General features: G+C 35.1%; 1 protein-coding gene across 1 annotated transcript in view; it reads left to right on the top strand.

The window, feature by feature from the left end:
* Window positions 1-23,230, top strand: part of LOC111056542 — a 183,376-nt gene that overhangs the window by 94,704 nt on the left and 65,442 nt on the right. Inside the window, 1 exon segment of the mRNA XM_039439458.1 lies at window positions 9,508-9,645. Coding sequence (XP_039295392.1) covers window positions 9,508-9,645 — 138 coding nt within the window.

Raw genomic sequence — 23,230 nt, 5'->3', positions numbered from 1 at the left:
ACCTAGTGCAATCGAATTTCCATATCATAAACCTACTATGTTCCAAATTTCGTGAAAATCGTTAGAGCCGTTTTCGAGATCCGTTGAACATAAATAACCAGATATAAATATACAGAAATTGCTCGCTTAATATAATAGGATTTCAAATCAAACTTCCCAAACAGTTTAAAATAAAACTTCCCAAATAAAACTTCCCAAACAGTTTACAAATAATTTCCAAATAGTTCTTGACATGCTTGGATTGCTTTAAGACAATTTGATTCCAAATCGAAATTCCTCATTTCCAAACTTTCTTCTACACGATTCAATTCCTGTATGAAATTAAGATTTCAAATCCAAATTTCCAGTCTCCAAATTGTTTTCGTCATCATTTATTCTTTATGCATTTATACAATAAGTACATTATCAAAATGATAGGGAGATGAAAAATAAGGTAACCTTGTGCTATTCCTCTCCCAAATTTAGATAAGGTTACACATAGTCCGAAATAGGTTAAGTCTTGTAGTTCTTCAATTCACAAAATTTTCAGTCCTCAAATATAGCTGCAATAAAACATGATTCCAAAACAAACGTTCCGAATGAAATAGAGACACATTAAATCACGAAATAATTGAAGTGAACCCTGAGGAATTGCCTTGTATTTGGAGAGGTCAATAAATTAGTTGAGTCTGCCCTTGTCAGTGGGTCTAATAATACATCCTTGACTGGATGAGATTGGGAAAAATGAAAGGCTCCATCCGAAAAAAATGACTAACGGTCCGTCAGAAATGTTCTCTGCTGTTCACGGTCATTTTTCTGTGATTGACATCATTTTATTGACATCATTGAGTGGCTAGTTTCAGTGATGCAAGTCTGTTTTGTTGAATGATGTAATAAGGTCTTGGTTTCCCCCCTCCTCTAATCTAATCTACCCCCCCCCACACAAAATAAAAAGAACTACAAATTGTTCGATGGCGGTCAGTTGAATGCTTAATGGAGAGTGACGATTGTCAAAATAAATGGAGTGGAAACTAATTAAATCAAGAAATATAGTAATTAAAGAAATACAGTCATTTTTCTCTTAGAATCTTTCATTTAGCTCGTGATTGATTTCTTAGATTTATGACTGTTTTTTTTACAATGATATCAGTTTTATTGGCACTTCAGTTTCAATTCAATTCTTTATTGCAAATTGTAACAACGTAACAAATCAACGGTTAATAAATCAAACACTTATCACAAGAAAATAAAATAAAATTAACTACCCAGAACTAAAAAACTACAAACTGTTTCAGGCACCACCAGCAAAAGAAATCCTTAATAATACTTATATAATAGTTTGGTCCTATAGATTTGTAATTTGTTATTGGGAATTAATCTCAAAAACAGGATTGATCTCTGGGTATTGTAAATGACATAATATTTTTTCTCACTACTTACAAGATTTATTCTGAGAGTAGTTTCTATGATTTTTGGCAGATAATCGCATGAAACACAATGAAAACTGGGGAAGAGATGGCAGAAGATTGATTGATTGATTGAGTACTTTATTTATGTAGATTACAATATATACTGGCTTATACACTTATATACAATAGCTTACAATACAGCAAAATTATAGATGAATTTACATAATATATACTAAGAAAATAATTATTGAACTGTATATGATATGAAAAAGCAATTTGTAATATAATAACTATAGATGATTATATTGTTATGCATCTACATAAATTAGCGGAGCTTTGGTCATATCAATGTTCATTCTTCGGAAAGAATATTAAAAATATCCTCCCCACTAACGATAGGATATCAAAACCAAAAGTGTTATCATGAAAACATTCTTTCGTCCTCAAAAATTTCTGATCTGCTGAAGACCTTTTTTCTGTTAGAATGTTTGACAACATAAAACTGTAAATGGATGTTCAGTATTTTTGATGAAGATCAAAGTTGGTGAAGGAAAAGAGAAGAGAGGAGATAGAGGAGAGAAGATTAAGAATGGGAGAGGAGATGAAGGAGAAGAGAGGAAATGATGGAGAAAAGAATAAATGAAGAAAAAGAGAGAAGATGATGGAGAAGAGAGAAAATGAAAGAGAATAGACGACTTGAAGGAACAGATGAGATAATAAATGATAATAATATCGTGTGACCTGGCTGGCTCAGGTCTGGTGTCAGAGTTTTCAGTCGCAACTGATCAATTTCAGGGCCTCTGACATGACCTTACGACTGCTTCTTAGGCAGCCGGGACCGACAACAGATGAGATGAAAGAGAATAGAGAAGATGAATGAGAAGAAAAGAGATGAAGATTGATTGATTGATTGATTGAGTACTTTATTTATGTAGATTACAATATATACTGGCTTATACACTTATATACAATAGCTTACAATACAGCAAAATTATAGATGAATTTACAAAATATAGACTAAGAAAATAATTATTGAACTGTATATGATATGAAAAAGCAATTTGTAATATAATAACTATAGATAATAATTAAATTGTTATGCATCTACATAAATTGGCTGAGCTTTGGACATATCAATGTCCATTCTTCGGAAAGAATATTAAAAATATCCTCCCCACTAGCTCTCTACCAAAGAAGAAGAAGAAGGAGAGAAGATAAAGAAGAAGAAAAGAGGAGATGGTGGAGAAGAGAGTAGGTTGAGGAGGAGGAGTGGTGATAAAGGAGAAGGAAGGATATATAGAAGATAAAACATGAAAGGCAACAGAATTTTGCAAAATTCTTGTTCAATGGAAGAATATGTTTTTTCTTGAAATGTGTGACAACATAACCTATATCCAATGAAGTTGAAAAAACTAGAAACAAGAGAGTGACAGAGTGATACAGTGGTAAGAAGACGTAGGAGAGGAGAAGTCTTTAAAGACAATAGAATTTGGGCGAATCAGAAGACGAGTGTTTCAATTTTCGATTCTGTTTTGTGTTTAGAAGACGTCTGAAGAAGTTTTGTGAAACGTTGGGTAGAATTTAGTGAAGGAGATGAATAGAATGACAATGGAACGAGTTTTTGCCGGTGACAAGTGCAAGGTCATCCAGTGAAAGTCCTCTCAGGAGTCGGAAGAGGCTGCCGGCTACTGTAGAGTTCAGAAATTTGTTCTGTTTTTCGGCACAATTTATGTTCTGACTGTATTTATTCACTAGATTTTGTAGACTATTGTGGCTTTTGAAGTCATTTGTTTCAGTATCAGTTCAATCGAAAATCCATTTTTCCTCCACCTACTGTCTAAAGTACTTACTTTACTCCCTGAAACATAATACTAAAGTGTCACTTTTTCGCTCTAGGTAGTAAAAAACAGAAAAACTCCCTAGGGAGGAAAAGTGACTTCATTTAAATAACATGGGAAGCATCTCTATTTTAAAAACTTACATTATAATAGGTTAGAAGGTCTAAGCTCAGATGAGAAAGCATAAAGAGGTGTCTGTCATTGAGTCAACTGAATTCAATACCACAACCAGAAATTTGGTCAACTCATGAAATATATGTTTGTATGATATTATATTCTTAATATTAGTAGACGATAAAAATTATTTATACAATTTTTTAAATATTTTATTCTATTCAAAATACCAGCCAACAAATATTTTTGATCTGCAATTCAAATCTGAACCGCGTGATCTGGAGTCAGCCATTTTTGGTAGACACCCAGTTGATATAATTGTTACAACTTTTGCCGATAGATAGCGCAATCGGCAGTGCCAATCATAGGACCGGTTTTTAGGTTTTAGATTTTAGGTTATGTTGTTAGGAAACATTGTCACCAATACGTAAGTTATTGAAATGATTTTATTTGCAGTTTCTATAAAAAAATGTAGATGGAGGAAAAATGTTGTGTACATCACGAGTGAAAAATACTTTTTCTCCCTCAGGAAAATTGTTTTCTTCAAACTTTTCCCACAGGGAGAAAAAGTCGTACTTTTCACTCTAGATATACAAATAACTATTAAACTGAACTTAATCCATATCAAGTTTCGTTTGTTATAATGTGCTTCATTTTGAGTATATAGGGTTCAAGATAGCATAAGAAGTCATGGTTAATGTTCCAATTCCACTGTTAACTCAAGCAAATAGTCCACGTACTTCTCTTTCCTGAAGGTATGTGACGCTGGTAGTCTCTCATACTGTGCCGTTCTTACACTGTCACCCCTACAAAACAGTAACTAGTAGCTCTGTGAACAGTAGACCTCACGCAGTTTTCTCATCTACAAGTATCTGATGTCACCTGTTCTAGTTGATTCAGTTGAATCACAATTCACAGCTGAATCATAATTTACTCTTAAAAACTGTTATTTGTTTTCTTCAAGATCAAAAACTCACTTATGTTGATGAACTCGGTTCACGTTTGAATTTGTATCCCATATGATGATTTATCCAGTTTCGTGATAATATTTCCATCTGATGAAAATATTTCTCAACTATTTTAAAATAAATTCAAAGACAATTTCTTAGTCTTTTTCATTCAAGCTAAAAATAAATTTGGGAATAATTGGTGAACTAGAACCCCACAAAATGGCGATTTTGCAATGCATCACGGGATTGTGTCATGACCTGTATTTATAGTCCTTGTTTAGAATGTACTATACTCTCTATACTGTAGAATTCTATACTCTCTGGTCGTTGTCCTTTTTTGTGGGTTTGAGTGTTTGACGATTAATTTTCATTGCATCCATGAACTTCAAATTTCCAACTGATGTTCTATGAACCATTATACAGATCGAGTTCTCAGGCCAACAAAATTAACTCACACCTTCTGGAGGATATAACAGGCTGAATTTGGAAGTGCATAAATAAAAAATGTTCGTAGTAATTTGTCATCACTAATTATAAATCAGCGGCAATTATGCTAGCAATTAATAACCCAATGTACCTAGAATACAATGAATTCTAGATACATCGTAATAACATAATGTAGCTTGAGCTATTTCTCGTGACTCTCCACTGCTTTCAGTATGCTTTCAGTAGAACTGTTGACAATATATCTGCGGCGTTTTGAGCGAGTTCTCCAGCCGGGGGGCTCACTAGTCATATAATGTAAGTTTTATCCATGTTAAAACCCATGTGCATCCAGAAAACATAACCTATCCAACGGAGATAAATAAAAATTATGCAACTACTATGCTCAAAGGTGAACCTGAACACTGCAGCTAAGAAGTTGACCTCTCTCACCTTTCTCTCTCTCTCTCTCTCTCTCTCTCTCTCTCTCTCTCACTCTCTCTCTCTCTCTCCAGGAGAGGTCAGACACGAACTCTGGTGATTTGAAGCACGGACTTTGGAGGTGACGCCCCCTGCCGGCGTGATAGGGAACTAGGCCTATTACGTAGGTGGCCGATCAGGTTTTGCAATAGGTCAAACCACAAATAATAATAATATCAGACAAATCTACAGTTATACTCGAATAACAGAGTAGTCCTACAAGTGCACAAATAAAGTTTGGATATAGATATAGGAGTACGCATCAACTGTAGGCTATATGGCGGGAGTATACAGCAATGCAGATTGTAAAAATATAGTTTTAGGTCAAAAGAGACACACAAGTGTGAGTTCAGTTGTTATTTTGGATCTATAATTCTAGTATTTTATATTGTATATACTACTCATAAATTATGTAGGCCTAAAGTAAAGTATAGCTTATACTAGGCCTAGAGAATTGGTAGGGAGTTCTTAAACACTCTGTATAGTATGGGTGACGCCCACGATGGGCCATCAAAGGTTGAGCTCTACTGCCATTGGTCGAGACTCCCAGATGTTACTGTCTCGGCCAATGACAGTACAGCTCAATTTCTATTGGTCGACAGCTGACGGCAAATCGTAGGGCTTCACCCACACTATATACTCTGCAGCTCAATGTTCGAACTATAGATTGATAACGGTGTAACAACAGAAACAAGTATCTCAAATTGTATAATTATTATTAAATGAAAATCCCAATTAATGATGTAGCCTAAATCACCCCGAAGACTTCTGCTACTGCAAATATTGACAACAGGGTAAACAGCTAGTAGGAAATTTGATTAGCGCTACTATACAAAAATTATTCTTCAGCCCGGGAATCGAACCCAGTACCTCCTAAATTGTTCTAAAATTGCTCTATTTGTCCCATCTCAAATTGTTCTATTAAATTAGTGTTTTTGATGATAACAAGTTGTTTTCATTCAATATGGATATCAATCACATATCACAGTTTCAACAACATTGCTTCATGTAAACCTAGTTTAAACGGACGTAGAAGATCAGCTGTTAGTTAAACTTGAAATGTATCACATTATAATGAATGGAACCATTGCTACATGTGAACCCAGTTTAAACGTAGGTAGAAGATCAGCTGTTAGTTAAACTTGAAATGTATCACATTATAATAAACACAACCATTTTCATTTAACCCTAGATTAGCTTAGATGGCGTTCAACCAACCGTAGTTTATCTTCCATTCCCGGAAACATAGTTGTGAGGGTGACTCATAGGAAGCAAAAATTACTCAACAAAAAAGAGTGCAAAAACTAAACAATCAGTTATAGCAAACGAATAAATGAGGTCGTTGTACGGTGCCAACAATATATACGTCTATTGCAGGGGAATATATACGTATATATAGTATAAATAGGTATAATGCAGACGAATATGTAGTTATATATAGGCAGACGAAGGCCCCACTTTCAAGATCGTCGTCTGAATTCCAAATAAGGACTCAAACCGCAACCAATACATTTACAGTAACAACTTCCTTCTAATCTACTTATAGAATATCTGTATACATCAGCTTCCACTGAAGGATTTATTCAATTTTATATCTATATAGTTTTAATATAGATAATCTCATCTTCTTGTACTATATCTCTGTACATAATTTTTTACTGAAGGCTTTACCCAACTACATATCTATATGTTAATACTTCTATTACTTTTCCTGCTAAATGAAACGACAATTAACCACGAAAGGTGCGATATCTCAGTTAATATTGCTCCAATCTTAAAATATCTGGTACCAATCGATAGGCACTTAAATTAACTAAAAAAAGTTAATCGAGTAAAGTTTTTGTAAAACCATCTGTTTCTGAGTTATTCAAGAAACAAAATTCTCCTTATAAGTGCTTATCATTCTTTAACTTCCGACAGATGAAGTGAATTTTAGTGTTGACCTAAGAGCTTGTTATGTCTACGAAGAACGGAATCTGCAAGGTCTCTGTCAGTGTAAAAATGGTAGGATAATCTGGTCTCAATTTGTGTAAAAGAGAGGGTTAAATTGTACTGAGACCACCCTTTTTTGTAGATGAATAGCCAGAATGCTCTCATCATACCTTTTAACCTGTTTCAATTATTGTAAAAGAAAGTGTTAAATTGTTATAAGACAACCCTTTTTTACTTTCCTTGCCCTATTACCATAGGTAAGGAAAGTATTGCTTTCCGAAAAAAATTAAGGTACCCCAATTTCTATATTTCTATAAGTTTCAAGGTCCCCTGAGTCCAAAAAAGTGGTTTTTGGGTATTGGTCTGTATGTGTGTGTATGAGTGTATCTGCATCTGTGTACACGATATCTCATCTCCCAATTAACGGAGTTACCTGAAATTTGGGTCGTGAAACTTAAAGTCCTTACACTATAAGGATCCGACACGAATAATTTCGATCAAATGCAATTCAATGTTGTCATAAACAGGGTTTTTCGCGATTTTCTCGAAAACGGCTCCAAAGATTTTGATCAAATTTATACCTAGAATAGTCGTTGATAAGCTCTATCAACAGCCATAAGTCCCATATCTGTAAAAATTTCAGGAGCTCCGCCACATCTATGCAAAGTTTGATTCTAGATTCCCTGATTCTCTGATTAAGCTTCAGATACAATTTAAACAAAAAAAATCAAATGGAAAAGATTGAGCATGAAAATCTCTACAATTAATGTCCAGTAACATTTTCACCTAAAATTGAAAATAAGCTCAAAATTCGAGAAAATGTGATTATTCAAAATTGTAAACTGTTGGCAACTGTTGATTCTATTAATTTCATTCACTATGAAGAGATAGCAGACCTCGTGTGTCTCCAGCGTTATTGTCCTGTCACCAGCTGGCTCAGATCTTTGAATAGTAGACTTGAGATGCGCGTGTACACTAGCGTCAGGTGATCAATTTTCATAACGGAAATTTTCATAAAGGAAAGTTGTGTGAGTGCGCCACACCAGATTTTTATAAATGAATAGCCAGAATTATCTCTCATCCTACCTGTTAACCTTTTAGTACCGTATTCTGATACCGATACCTTCTATTTATAAAAACACTTTACTCACATGGGCTAATTTTTAAAAAAATTAATAAAAACAATATAAAAATCTTGTAGTACCCTTTATTTTTAAAAACTTTTAAATAGTTCAACAACTAGTCGTCTGAAAATGACCCAAGTTAGGGTCGAAACTAGTTGTTGAACTATTTTAAAGTTTTTAAAAATAAAGGGTACTACAAGATTTTTATATTGCTTCCATTCATATTATTAATATAGTAAGACTTTCAACTCCCTGTGCTACAGAATCTACACAACAATACTACAACTATTATAGTATTATAACTATACTTCTTGTGGTACTATACTGTTCAGTAACTATTCAATCGTGTGGCTGTACTCTTCCGCAGGTACCAATATACCAAACAATCTTTCGTTTACTCTCTCCTCCCACACTCTCTTACTCTCGCTCCCTCACACTCTCTCTCTCTCGATCTCTCTTACATTAATCCACTCTGTCTCTCTCTCTTTCTTTTACTCATTCTCTTCCTCTCTCTTAAACATTCACTTACTCTTGCACTCTTCTGCAGATGCCAATATACCTAACATTTTCTCTAGTTTACTCTCTCCACCTACTCACTCCCCCACTCTCTTTGTCTTCAACTAATTCTCTCTCTCTCTCTCCTTCTCTGTTGTTTAATCATTCTCAGTGTCTCTCCCTCTCTCTTAAAAACATTCACTTACTCTTGCACTCTTCTGCAGATTCCAATATACCAAACATTCTCTCGAGTTTACTCTCTCTCCACCCACTCTTTCTCTCACTCTCTCATCATTCTCTGGTCTTTCTCCTACTCTCTCCTCACCGGTATCTCCCCACTCTCTAAATTTCAGAGCCTGCAAATGCAAACCAAGCTGCTGGCCACAGAGCACAGACAGTTCGTGAGAGTTCATCGATGTGTACATTTAAGAGCAAGTTTGTTTCCTCCCTCTTCTCACACTCACTCTCTCTCTCTTTCTCTCTATGTGTCTTTAACACTTTCTTTGTCTCTTCTTCTTAGTTTCTGTTCCGTTTCACGCCTACTGTAACGTGTCGGTTGTGTGTGAATGGTTCAGTGAAAACATATTTGTCCTAAAAACAGTTTGTTCTACAAAGGATAATGGAAAACTGTGAAGAGATTGAGATGAGGTTCAAGATGATAAAGTGTGAAGGTTTTTGGTGTGATATTTTTAAAATGTGGAAGTGTTAGAATTGAGCTTTAGTGTTCTTTGTGTTGTGATTTATTGATTGATGATTAATTGATTGGTTGGTTGAATTGATTGAGGTGAAAAATTTTCTTGAGGATGTTGTGATCATGAAACTGTTGAGGATAAGTTGGTCACCTGAGGATCATTCGAGATCCTCAAATGGAGAACAAAATGGAGGCTGCTATAAATTTTGGGTATGTTTTTCTGATGAACAAAAAATGTATTTTATTTATTTGTTAGAAAGTTGGATGCAGTCAGTATACAGGATTGCTCCTGATATCTGCTCCTTCCTTGACACAGTTACAATTAACTCATGTGCAAATTATAAAGTGTTGTTTATCATGGGATGTTTTGTAAACCATTGATATAGAATTATTCATAATTCATCAGCTGACAAGTGGATTATTCATTGCATGTATTACACAGATGTCTGGAGAAGCCTAGCAATGGTTTACAAAATTATCCCACGGCGTGGGTTGCTTTTCGTCGATTAACGTGGGTCTACTTTGCGGCGGGCCTAAGTATCATTTGAAAAAAATTGGTTAAATTTTAATCTAGATTAATTCCACGTGAACCAATCAGAGAAGCCGTCTTTTTAAAATGGTTAAAATGGTCTTCTCTGATTGGTTCACGTGAAATTAATCAGGATTAAAATTTAACCGGCTTTTGTGCATCCGGGCCTTTATGTTTTTGGTGTGATCTTTTCGGAGAGTGAAGGTGTAGGTATTGAATTACAGTGATTTTCGTGAGGTGATTGAATTTGTTAGGATGTAAATACTTCAATAATATTAGTTGGCAATTTATTGTAAATTGCATTGTTTGTAGACTTGAGGGAGAGACAATTTTAGGGATTTTCAATTCTGTACAAAATATTTATCTTCTTTCAATAATCAGATTGGTCTGACCCAATATTAAAGATTGGGGAACAATATGGAGTGTTTTATAATAAATAAATACAATTTTATTGCCGTCCAACATTACAATAGTTATGGATAACGTCAGAAATTATAGTTTAGCAAACAAAATTTCAATAACGATATGAGAAAACGTTGCCATTTCTCGTTGAGAAAACGAGAAAAAGTGATATTCACTTCAATCTGTCAGGAATTCTTATAATTTTATTTTATATGTCATATAATACGTGGGATAATAATACTGGTATGTATAATCCCCATGTTATAAGGTTAGTTACCTGATGCTGCGAGTCCTGGTTGGATGAATCATCCAATTAACTATGAATCATTGAAACCTAAATAACAAAACAAGTTCTTTAGTGATTCTCACTTCAAACTGTCATCTTCAGTTGAATGTGAAGCATTGATCCTACTCATATAGCAATGGTGACAGTACAAGATGAATGTCACATTATCAACGTTTCATTATATCGTTATTGGGTAGTTGATGTTGTTTTCGTTCAAATTTAGACCCAATTAGTTCTATTTATTCAGACCTAAATTGGTATGTAGTTTTGGACAAATCTTGGCTAACTAAAACTGTAATGTTTCCTAGATTTTTACAAAGTCTAGCTTTCAATTAGTGTCTGAAATATTAGTGTTGAAAGATTATATAGTGAGGTTCACGTTATAATGGCAGTGGAGAAAGATAGGAGAACAACGTTGCCGATCCTCACTGTCTTGTCAATGCCTTCTATAGACGGTAGCTGATACAGGTTTATTGATGTAATAGAAATTGTTCATTCTTGTTTAAAATTATCAATTATATTTTATTAAGCAGTAAATTATATTTTTCAATAATTTCATAATGAATTTTCATAATTTAGATGAATTATTTTGTTAATTAATTATTAATTCTACATTAATGAAAGACGACCTGGCAACAGAGCAAAGCGAGATAGAGATAATTTAGATGAAATATTTTGTTAATTAATTATCAATTCTACATTAATGAAAGACGATCTGGCTACAGAGCGAAGCGAGAAAGAGATAGCGCCATCCGCTTTGTTGAATGATAGACAAGGATACCATTGCTAATCAAACACTGCCATTTTAACGTGGATCTCACTATAGTAGGTGATTTTATGCAAACGTTTTTAATAAGACTCGAAATTTTGAGATATGCTGACAGTTAAAATTAAATCCTGCCAAAGAAATCTATCATAGAATTGATTGGTTAAATGTAATATTATAAACTAAATAATTCTAAAGAATAAGATTTGTTATTATATAGTATATCTAATAGATTGGTTATTCTTTGAAGTTATGTAAGTGCAGGGTGAAAAATATCTGAATTCGTTCTAGTAAGTATAGGCTATGATACAATTCGAAACGAAGGCAAAGTTGAACTTTGCAAGTTGAACTTAGAACTTTTCTCTTGAAGTAAGTTGGTACTGTGTGTGTTCAGACTGTTTACTATCACCCGCTCATGTTTAAGCACCATGTAGAGGATTGGCAGGAATGCTGTCCTATTTCATTCACTGCCTGATATTCTCTCTCTTTCTCTTTTTTCTCTTTCGTTCTTCATCCACTCTGTCTCTCTCATTTATCTCTTCATCTCTCGTTATCTTCTTGTTGTACTCATTTCTCTATTCTTGTTACCAAGTTAGCTTACTCACTCTCCCTCTCCCTAACACTCTCTCTGTCTCTCTCAATCTTTTTCTCTCTCAGGTATTACCTCTGTCTCTCTCAATCTCTCTCTCTCTCTCTCTCTCCCTCCATCTCTCTCTCTCTTCGAATACTCTTTTCTTCTTCGAATACTTCGAATATTCTTTCCAAAGAATGGACATTGATATGTCCAAAGCTCCGCCAATTTATGTAGATGCATAACAATATTATGTATTTTATCTATAGTTATTACAAATTGTTTTTTTTTTCATATTATATACAGCTCAATAATTATTCTCTTTGTAAGCTATTGTATATAAGTGTAAAAGCCAGTATATTGTAATCTACATAAATAAAGTACTCAATCAATCAATCAGGGTCTCTCTTAGGGTTGTGTGGCAGAGAGGACCTAGAGTCCTAACTTCGCCCTCAATAAAGGCAATTATTCAATTCAATTATCTCTCTCTCCCTCTTTCTCTCTCCGAGAGAGAACCATATCGATGAACGGACAACATAAAAGGGTACTTGGATTTCTATTTTTATTAATTACTGGCAACATCTCTTTCAGGCCAACAAATTATTCAAATCAAAAAATTCTTCATTCAATAATCATCTAATCACAAACGTCCTAGCAAATCTCAGAATTCCATTCCTTACAAATAAAGGATTAACAGAATTCCACTCTCATCATGAAATAAGCTGTGTAACAGTAATTATTATTATTTAATAAGTCGCTGAATACTTGGAAGCTATTATAAAAGTTACCAAACTCGTCTAGCTAATGTTCAGTCGTGTTTTCTCCCGTAAGCTATGCTATAACGACTGCATGATGTGACTCAATGTCTAGAGTTTAGTATTTTCACAGACAGGTACTGTATTGTAATTATCATTAGCGAGAAACGCGTACCGTACCGTATAGAATAACTAGCAAATAGCTAGCAGTCCCGTTTCGCTCGCTTGTCCGTCAGTATGGACATTCATGCCCGCTTCATCTTTTTTTTTTAATTTTCAATAATATGTTGTTATTACTGATGGATCATCTCCTGGGGTTGCAGAAGAATTGGTATATTTCACTCATAATATCGGGGCACCGAACTTCGCTCGTTATTTATTTATTTATTGATAAAAAAAAAAAACACAATTCTTTGAAATGATTGGGGAAGGACTAATATGCACAGCCCAAAACTGTCTCTTCCCCGAATTTTGATGTATACACTATAAAATAGTCCAGAAAGTAGGTTATGTTCCATACACTTGAAATCAGGTCCAATTTCCAATCCAAACATTTGAAAACAGAAAAGTTCCAATTTAGATTGTTTACTAACCAAATTGAATAACAAAATAACTCACTAAATCCTTAAGGTTTCTTTATCTTTCAGGTCGTGTTTATATTTTACAGCCGGCTATACGTCAGTTTATAAATTTCGGGGATGAGATATTTTGATTTTCCACAGACGCACACGCTCACTCACTTTTATTATCCACAGACGACCAAAGTCTCAACTGTTTTTCCAAGGATGAATTATCCTTTTAATGTCCTTCAGCGAGTTTTCTCAGGGATGAGACCTAGTGCAATCGAATTTTTATATCATAAACCTACTATGTTCCAAATTTCGTGAAAATCGTTAGAGCCGTTTTCGAGATCCGTTGGACATAAATAACCAGATAAATATAAACATATATATACAGAAATTGCTCGCTTATTATAATAGGATGGTTATGAACATACTATTCATTTATAATTGCAAATACAACGAGGAACCAATACAAGTGAAATTACCATACAAATGTAACAGACAGATAAATCAGGAAAACAAAATCAGCCAACTGGATTCTTTTGATTAGACCAACAAATAGAACAACCAGAAAAAATCATGTTTTTGGACTCAGGGGACCTTGAAACGTATAAAAAACATGAAATTGGGGTACCTTAAATTTTTTTGGAAAGCATTACTTCCCTTACCTATGGTAATAGGGTAAGAAAGTAAAAATAACGTGAAAAGGGCCAACCCCAAAACAATATAAGTTTATGTATACATATATTTAATTAAATGATAATGGATTAATTCATCATGAATGTTTCTGTTTTTTAGTTTAGTTTTTCAAATCTTATCAGCACATAGGTTGTCCAATAGTTGAGTGTGTAATTGAAGAATGTTGAAGTGACACATAACCTAGCTACATTTGGACTGTTTTAAAAATTAGAATTGGTACCGTTTAGGGCTTATAATCCTATGGTACTTTTCTGGAAGTTGTGTAATTCTGAATGAATATTTTCTCTATGTAAACGTTTTAGTTCACCGTAGATTGGAATAAAATCAACCAAATCTAGTTTATGTTTACTGAAAAATCATGAATTCTATATTTTTTCTTATATTTCATGTAAATCATGTTTTAACCACCACACAATATCATTTAAACTGTACTTAGTACACAGAAATATGTAATTTTCTTTAGTAGGATGGAATGTTATTCAAATTGATGAAACTTTGCACAGAAACTTTTAAAACTCTACTCTCAACCAGTATTTCATCTTTCATCCTCTCTTCTTTCACAAGCCCTCTTCCTCTCCCCTTCTTCACTCTTACCCTCATACACTCTCTCTCTCGTTCTCACACACACACACACACACACCACACACACACCACACACACACACACACACACACACACACACACACACCACACACACACAACACACACCACACACACACACACACCACACACACACACACACACCACACACACACCACACACACACCACACCACACACACACACCACACACACACACACACCACACACACACACCACACACCACACACACACACACACACCACACACCACACACACACACACACCACACACACACACACACACCACACACCCACACACACACACACACACACACACACCACACACACACACACACCACACACACACACACACACTCTTTCTCTTTATCTCGCAGGTTCTCACTCCTCCTTACATATACTCCCTCCTTCTCTCACTCTCTCTCTCACTCTCTCTCACCCTCTCTTCCACTCTCGCTCCCTCTCTTTCTCTCACAAACATTGTCACTCTCTCTCTGTCCAATCCAATTCTAATCGGTCTACTGATTCGGTGTCCTTGACATTTCCGGTAGACTCGACGAAAAAAGACTGAATTTTACAACCGGCCTAACCTGGAGTGAACTGCAATCTGCCTTTGCTGCTACTATAAACTTTTCCGGCGGACGTAAAAGGGAGCTGTATTGCTTTTCTGCTAGAGAGAAAAAAGCTACAATTTCCCACTTCCCGCTGAGAGAATGACGAAAATCGCCGGTATACACCACGGATGGGTGACCACGCGGTATGAGGGAAATTAATGTTTTTCGATCATTTTTTTTGTGAATTGATAACGGTAGTGTGGTGGTTACAGGAGTAGTTTTGTATATTTTTAAAAACTTGTAAAAAACTATCGTAGAGGTTTCTTCTTGGGAATCAGTTCTTAATGTATAGTTGTACAGTTGAAGTACAGTAGAACTGTATTATGAACTAGCAGGTAACCTGTTCTCCGCAAGGGTCTATTCTAAAACTTTACTAACTGGAAAATTGACGTAATGAAATCTTGGAAATTTGAAAATAGGCCTATAACCATCCTCTGTTAATTAAAAATCTTTATGCAAAATTTCAAGTTAATCAGTTCAGTTTAGACGTGATGATGCGTCAAACATAATTTTCCTATCCCGTACGTGTGTATAAGCCAGTTCTTTCCTTTATTATAGATGATTTTCAGAGTTCAATATCGTATTCAAAGATAACAAAAACAGCTTTTCGAAAATTTGAAAGATTTGAGAATCAATTGGTTATTATCTAGAAAGTAACAAATCACTTACAATTGAGGAGTTTGATGGAAGAGGGGTCCATGTGCAAAAACCATGTTTTGAGATTTATAGGAAACTATTATCTTGTGTATCAGTTAGTATTCTAGTTAAATGGAACTTCAAAGTTCAATTTGTCTGGTAATTGTGCTACAATAACTGAGAATCACTTCCTACATTGTTTAATATTGGATAAAAAACATTACAAACAGAGGCCCTTCTTCCATCAAAGTGATTTTTCTAGGAAATGCTCCAAATGAAGTAGATCACAACTAAGATTTTTCATTCTTATTAATTGATATGGAATAAACTTTTAATATAAAAAAATATTTTCAAAGAAAAAAGCAAACATTTTAACCTAACTAACCTACTTTTTCATACAAAATAGCACTATCAAAATGGGCTTTCAGGAACTGAAATGGAGTGGGTCCACCAATATCAGAATAACTTTTGTAACCAAGAACAGTCCCAAATGTTAAGTAACCAATTTTCACATATTTTTGACTCAATTTCATCATGTATTTTTCGCGAACACTCCGATTTATAACAATTATTATTATTCATTGCAAACGTGCATGCCTAAATACCATGTGTAGGAGTAGAGAGCCTATGTAACCTAGAAACCACGCTCAAACGCTTGACACTGCCTTCTTAAAATTGTTGTCGCATCGTTCAGAAAAACATAGAGGTATGAAATTTTGTAGACATATAGAAAAAATGGCGGCGAATTCAAAAAACACTTTGACGGAAAAAGGGCCTAAATTTATTAGTGCCCTTTTTCCATCAAACTCCTCAATTATATAATTATCACAGCTACAGCAATATGTTGTTTTGGCCTGTGATCTGTATATATGTCCTGTAACATCTTATCAGTATCATTGATACATAGGCTGCCAGCATTTGTATCAAAACTCCAAAAAAATCGTTCGTTCAAAAATCGATGTGTGTAGAACTAGACAGTGTGTACTGGACATAGTCTACGTTCATGATTTGATTATAATGCTAGTCAATATTCGTCCTTTGCTCAACCTTTATAGCAAAATGTGAACCTTTTCTTTTAGAAAGATATACAAGTCTTCAGGTCTTGGAAAAATCTAGTGAAAACAATGAAAACCCGCAGTTTACTTGATTTTCGCAAAAAATTCATTACTCTTAAGATTAATATGATTCATTCTGATATTTCACGCTTACTCTCAACTATATTCAACACTAGAACGTAATAAGTTAAATGTTGTTTTTTTAAACACATGAATAAAGGAATCTGAATCTGAAAGGACTCTAAATCTGAATCTCTCCATTGTAACTTTCTCGTACTGTGATTTGTACAAAATAAACGAGCACTGTGGTCGGATGATGATTAACCAAACCGCCTTCAGACACTTCTAACTTTCTCCAAAAATCACCACAATAAGTAATCACCAGAATAACAAGTCTCGCTTGCTAGGCCTCATAGCTGCTACGACGCGAAAATAGTGTCTTTTGTCTCCTATAGTGAGGTCCACGTTATAATGGCAGTATTTGTTCAACTTTGGTGTTGTATCCTTGTCTATCATTCGACAAAGCAGATTGCACTATCCTTTTCCAGCTCCACAACGTTGCCAGATTAGTTTTTAACCATGTAAAAATATAATTAACAAAACATTTAATCTCAGTTATGGATATGTATTAATTATTAATCATTGGAAATTGTTTGTTCTTGACGAATAGAATATAATTGATTATATTTAACAAGAATGAACAGTTAATATTACGTCAGATATACAGGTGTTAGTTATCTTTTATAAAGGGCAGTGGCAAGGCAGAGAATCGGCAAAGCTGTTCTCCTCATCATCATTATCTTCTTAAGGTGCGTAAAGATATACGCGCCTCGAACATGAGCAATTCACTTTCAATCAGCTGATTATATCTGTATTTTTACAGAAACGGTAAGATACAGTTATAAAAAGCTTGGCATCAGCTGATTAAAAGTGAATTGCTCATATTCGCGGCGCGTAAATCTGTACGCACCTTTACATGGATTAGGCTCTATTGGCCTGTACCGGCATCCATTTCTTTCTTGGTCGTCCTATGCCTTGCTTTCCGTTGGAAAAGACTGTTCTCCTACTTTTATAAAATAGAATTATAGTACCCTTTGAAATTTATAAAATAATAGATAAGGAATAAAAATTATAACTAAAAATATTATAATATTATAACTGTTCTCCCACCTTTCTCCACTGTAATAAATAGCTTGGACCTCACTACAGTAGTCTAAACCAAGACTAACTATAGAACAGTCACAGTATACATACAGTATGGAAACTTGGGTACTGGCGCAAAAATCCGCCATCTTGTTAGGAAGCGCCGCATTGTAATAGTATTAATGGGATGTTCGGATCACTTTAATGATCAATTGATCTCGTTCACTGCCGCGAGCCAATCAGAAGACCAAGATTGGAACTTCCTAAGCTCACGTGACATGTCTAGTATTTGTGTCATGTAAAAAGCATTGGTTAGATAGGCGTTTGATTGACAGTTTCCATTCTGTACCTATTCTGTGGTACAGTCTCGGAACAGTATTGAACTCTCGATTCAAGATGGCGCCGGTCTTAAATAAATACTGCATAATCCAGGTGACAACATTTGATCAGCTGATAGATTGGGACAAATAGGAGTTGGGTCAGTTGGTAACCATCTGGATTACGCAGTTTTACTTTCCTTGCCCTATTACCATAGGTACTAAGGAAACTATTGCTTTCCGAAAAAAATTAAGGTACCCCAATTTCTAAATTTCTATACGTTTCATGGTCCCAAAAAGTTGTTTTTGTGTGGTGTGTGTGTGTGTGTGTGTGTGTGTGTGTGTGTGTGTGTGTGTGTGTGTGTGTGTGTGTGTGTGTGTGTGTGTGTGAGTGTGTGTGTGGTGTGTGTGTGTGTGTGTGTGTGAGTGTATGAGTCTGTGTACGCGATATCTCATCTCCCAATAACGGAATGACTTGAAATTTGGAACTTAAGATCCTTCCCCTATAGAGATCCGACACGAACAATTTCAATCAAATGCAATTCAAGATGGCGGCTAAAATGGCTAAAATGTTGTCAAAAACAGGGTTTTTTGCGATTTTCTCAAAAATGGCTCCAACGATTTTGATCAAATTCATGCCTAAAATAGTCATTGTTAAGCTCTATCATCTGCTACAAGTCCCATATCTGTAAAAATTTCAGGAGCTCCGCCCCCATCTAGGTAAAGTTTGATTTTAGATTCCCAATTATCAGGCTTCAGATACAATTTAAACAAAAAAACCAAATGGAAAAGATTGAGCATGAAAATCTCTACAATTAATGTTCAGTAACATTTTCATCTAAAATTTAAAATAAGCTCGAAATTCAAGAAAATGTGATTATTCAATTGCAAACTGTTGGCAACTGTTGATTCTATTAAATCATTCACTATGAAGAGATAGCACACATCGTGTGTCTCCAGCGTTATTATCCTGTCACCAGCTGGCTCAAATCTTTGAATAGTAGACTCTTATGCGCGTGAACACTAGCGTCAGGTGATCAATTTTCATAACGGCAAGGAAAGTAGTGTGAGTGCGCCACACCAGATTTTTTATTCTCGACCCGAGCCATGTTGAAACGAGAGTTGGGGTCTGTTATTCAGTTGGTTTTGTCTAACCCTTCAAAACCTTATTTCCCATCTCTATGATCCCCTTGAGTGTCTCCTCACTAGAAATCATACGAATATTCTTACATCGTAGATCGTTTATGTAACTGGCTACATTGTCACCCACACGTATTAAATCCCATGTCCACGACCATTTAAAGAGATTAATGGACTCGTGATTGGTTGTGTAATTTCCTTCTATAACAACATGAAATCGGCGAAACATCTTTTAGTGAACGTTAATAAAACGTTAACATGGCGTGACATGCTAAGAGAAGACCGCTCACTTGATCTCACCGTTCAGTCGTATAATAGACGAGGACGTAATCATCATATTATACCTGTATTTAAAATGTATTAGGGTGTATCATATACTTGTTATACTGTAAATATATACCTGTATTTAAAATGTGTTATATGGAGGTTGTACAATACGTGTCATGTATTACCTTCTCTTACCTTCGTGAAGTGTGCTCCATTACTTTCAATTATTCACACTGGTCCACGTTATAATGGCAGTGGAGAAAGATAGCAGAACATCGTTGCCGATCCTCTGTCTTGTCAATGCCTTCTATAGACGTTGGCTAATACTGGTTTATTGATTTCATATCAATGGTTCATTCTCGTTTCAAATAATCAATTATATTCTATTAAGCAAGAAATGGTATTTTCAAATAATTTCATAATGAAGATGAAATATTTTGTTAATTAATCATTAATTCTACATTGTTGAAAGACGATCTAGCAACAGAGCAAAGTGAGAAAGAGTCAGCGCTATCTGCCTTGTTGACTGATAGTCAAGGATAGCAATACCATTGCTAACGAAACACTGCCATAAAGTGGACCTCACTATGGAGTTCTCTTTCATCTCTCTCACAGGTCATATAATTATTTTCTATTTTTCTCTTTTACTTTACCCCTCTCACAAGTATTTTCGCTCTCTGAATTTTCTCTTGTTTGTCCTCTTCTACTTCTCCCAATTCTCTGTTCCGCTTCTTCTCTTTCTCACAATTTTCCTTGTCTTTTCTTCATTCTCCTCCTCATATTCTCGTCCTTGTTTTTCTCCCTTATTGTTTCATTCTTCCTGCCTTCACCTCAACCATTTTCTCCCACTATATATATTTTTGTTTCTCCTTTGCTTCTTCTTCTCCTACTTCTCTGTTCCTTGTCTTCTCTTTTCCCCAATCTTCCTTATCTTCTTCTTGATTCACCTCATCTTATTCTTTGTTTTTCCCTCTTATTGTTTTATTCTTCCTGCCTACTCCTCAACCATTTTCTCCCACTATATATATTTTTGTTTCTCCTTTGCTTCTGTTTCTCCTACTTCTCTGTTCCTTGTCTTCTCTTTTCCCCAATCTTCCTTATCTTCTTCGTGATTCACCTCTTCTTATTCTTTGTTCTTCCCTCTTATTGTTTTATTCTTCCTGCCTGCTCCTCAACTTCTTTTCTCACTATTTATTTTTGTTACTTCTTTGCTTCTTCGTCTCCTACTTCTCTGATCCTCGTCTCCTGTTTCCCGTAATCTCCCTTATATTCTTTTTGATTCTCTTCTTCTTATTCTTATTTTTACTCTTCTTTTTCTTATTCTCCTTATATTCTTCCTTCCTGCTCCTTAACCTTCTCTTCTCCTGCATCTTCTTCCTTCTCCTCTTCCTCCTCTTTTCCTCCTTCCACCTTCTCTCCTCCACCGTTACATGTTCTATTACTCGATTAGCCTATCTCTATCTCTCTTCACCACCCTCCTGTCACTCATTACCTGATCTTCCACTCCAACTTATTCACTGCGCTTAATAACTCTGTCTCCACTCTCTGTCACCCTATTTTCTCTCTCTATCTCTATTCCGTTCTCCCTCTCCCTTTATTTATCTTTATTCCTCTCACTCTCTTTCCTTCTCTCTATTCCTCACTAGTTCACTCTCTCTACTCTATTCCACTCTCTCTCTCTTTCTCCACTGCTTTTTTTATCCTCTCTGATCCATTCCTCCAGGGCCCTAATTAATTTCAGATGCTTCGTTACCTTAAGTGGAAAATGGCTCTGCCAACTTGGGCCATTGTGTATAATCTCATTGTGATGTACGTAATACCATAAAGAAAAGCATAATGCTATATTTTATCTTTGGTAATTGACCGAGCGAAGTGAGGTCTAAGATTCAAGTCGACGGTTTGGCATTTCTCTAAATGTCTAAATGTTTCATGAAATATGACATGTATGTTCCTTTTTTAATTGCGCGTCGACGTTTATACAAGGTTTTTGGAAATTTTGCATTTCAAGGATAATATAAAAAGAAAAAGGAGCCTCCTTCATACGCCAATATTAGAGTAAAAATTAGACTATAGAATAATTATTCATCATAAATCAGCTACAAGTGATCACAAAGATGTGTGGAGAAGCCAGTCTATTGCAGTATTTCCATAAGGTCTATAGTTTCAATCAGGTACTTGTGGATGAGAATACTGCGTGAGGTCTACTGTTCACAGAACTACTAGTACCTAGGTGACTATAGTGCAACAGGTTTCCTATTCAGAATCTGAATATGAAATAGCCTACACCTAATAACTCACCTAAAATTCTCTCCTTGATTCGAGTATTCATCTACTCATTTATTCAATCATTTAACATAAACAGCTTCCAGAAAAGTACCATTGGCTCAAGCCTAAAACGGTTCAAATTCTAATTTTTAAGTCAATCCAAATGTAACTCTTACCAAGTTTTGTTTACCGGTTTATGCTTGATCTGAATCAATAATATACTCATTATACTGAATATTCCCAACTGTTTTTATACTCAATATTTTTTAATCTATATGTCTATGAGTTATTGGTACTTAAAAATATATTCAGAGAAACATTTTCAAATATCTCAAGGCAAACATGATCATTTTGAACTGCAGATTATTACAGTCGAAAGAAGTTCTAACAGTAATATACTCAATTATTAAGTAGTTAGTAGCCCTTGGCTAAAATAGCGGACTGAACTCTCAAGTCTAAAATAGAAGGTAACTGCTTTTGGTTCAGATTGCTTCCGTACAGTAGCGCTATCAAGCGGTGCAGTTTGTAACTAACTGGGACGTTCTGCACTGGAAATGCTAGAAGAAGTACTCTGCTATCAGTACTCTTATCACTGATTCAAATCTATAGTGAGGTTCACAGTATAATGGCAGTGGAGAAAGATAGGAGAGCATCCTATTGAGATATCCCCAATCTCCTTCTTGGTGTTCTTCTTTTTCTTCTCCTTCCTCTTTCTTTTCCCCTTCTTCTTCTACTTCCTTGTTCGCCTTCTGCTTTTTATTTCTCTTCTCCGATCCATTCTTCTTCTTCTTCTTCTTCTTCTTCTTCTTCTTCTTTCTTCTTCTTCTTCTTCTTCTTCTTCTTCTTCTTCTTCTTCTTCTTCTTCTTCTTCTTCTTCTCCTTCTTCTTCTTCTTCTTCTTCTTCTTCTTCTTCTTCTCTTCTTCTCCTTCTTCTTCTTCTTCTTCTTCTCTTCTTCTCCTTCTTCTTCTTCTTATTCTTCTTCTTCTTCTTTCTTCTTCTTCTTCTTCTTCTTCTTATTCTTCTTCTTCTTCTTATTCTTCTTCTTCTTCTTCTTCTTCTTCTTCTTCTCCTCTTCTTCTTCTTCTTCTTCTTCTTATTCTTCTTCTTCTTCTCTTCTTCTCCTTCTTTTTCAGAACACAACCAACTGGTTTGTGACCTTTACTTTGCTGCATCAACCACTGCTTGACCT

The sequence above is a fragment of the Nilaparvata lugens genome, chromosome 12 (assembly GCF_014356525.2).
Source record: "Nilaparvata lugens isolate BPH chromosome 12, ASM1435652v1, whole genome shotgun sequence".
Classification (NCBI taxonomy): domain Eukaryota; kingdom Metazoa; phylum Arthropoda; class Insecta; order Hemiptera; family Delphacidae; genus Nilaparvata; species Nilaparvata lugens.
The sequence above is the reverse complement of the archived record's forward strand: the minus strand, read 5'-3'. Positions and strand labels throughout refer to the sequence as shown.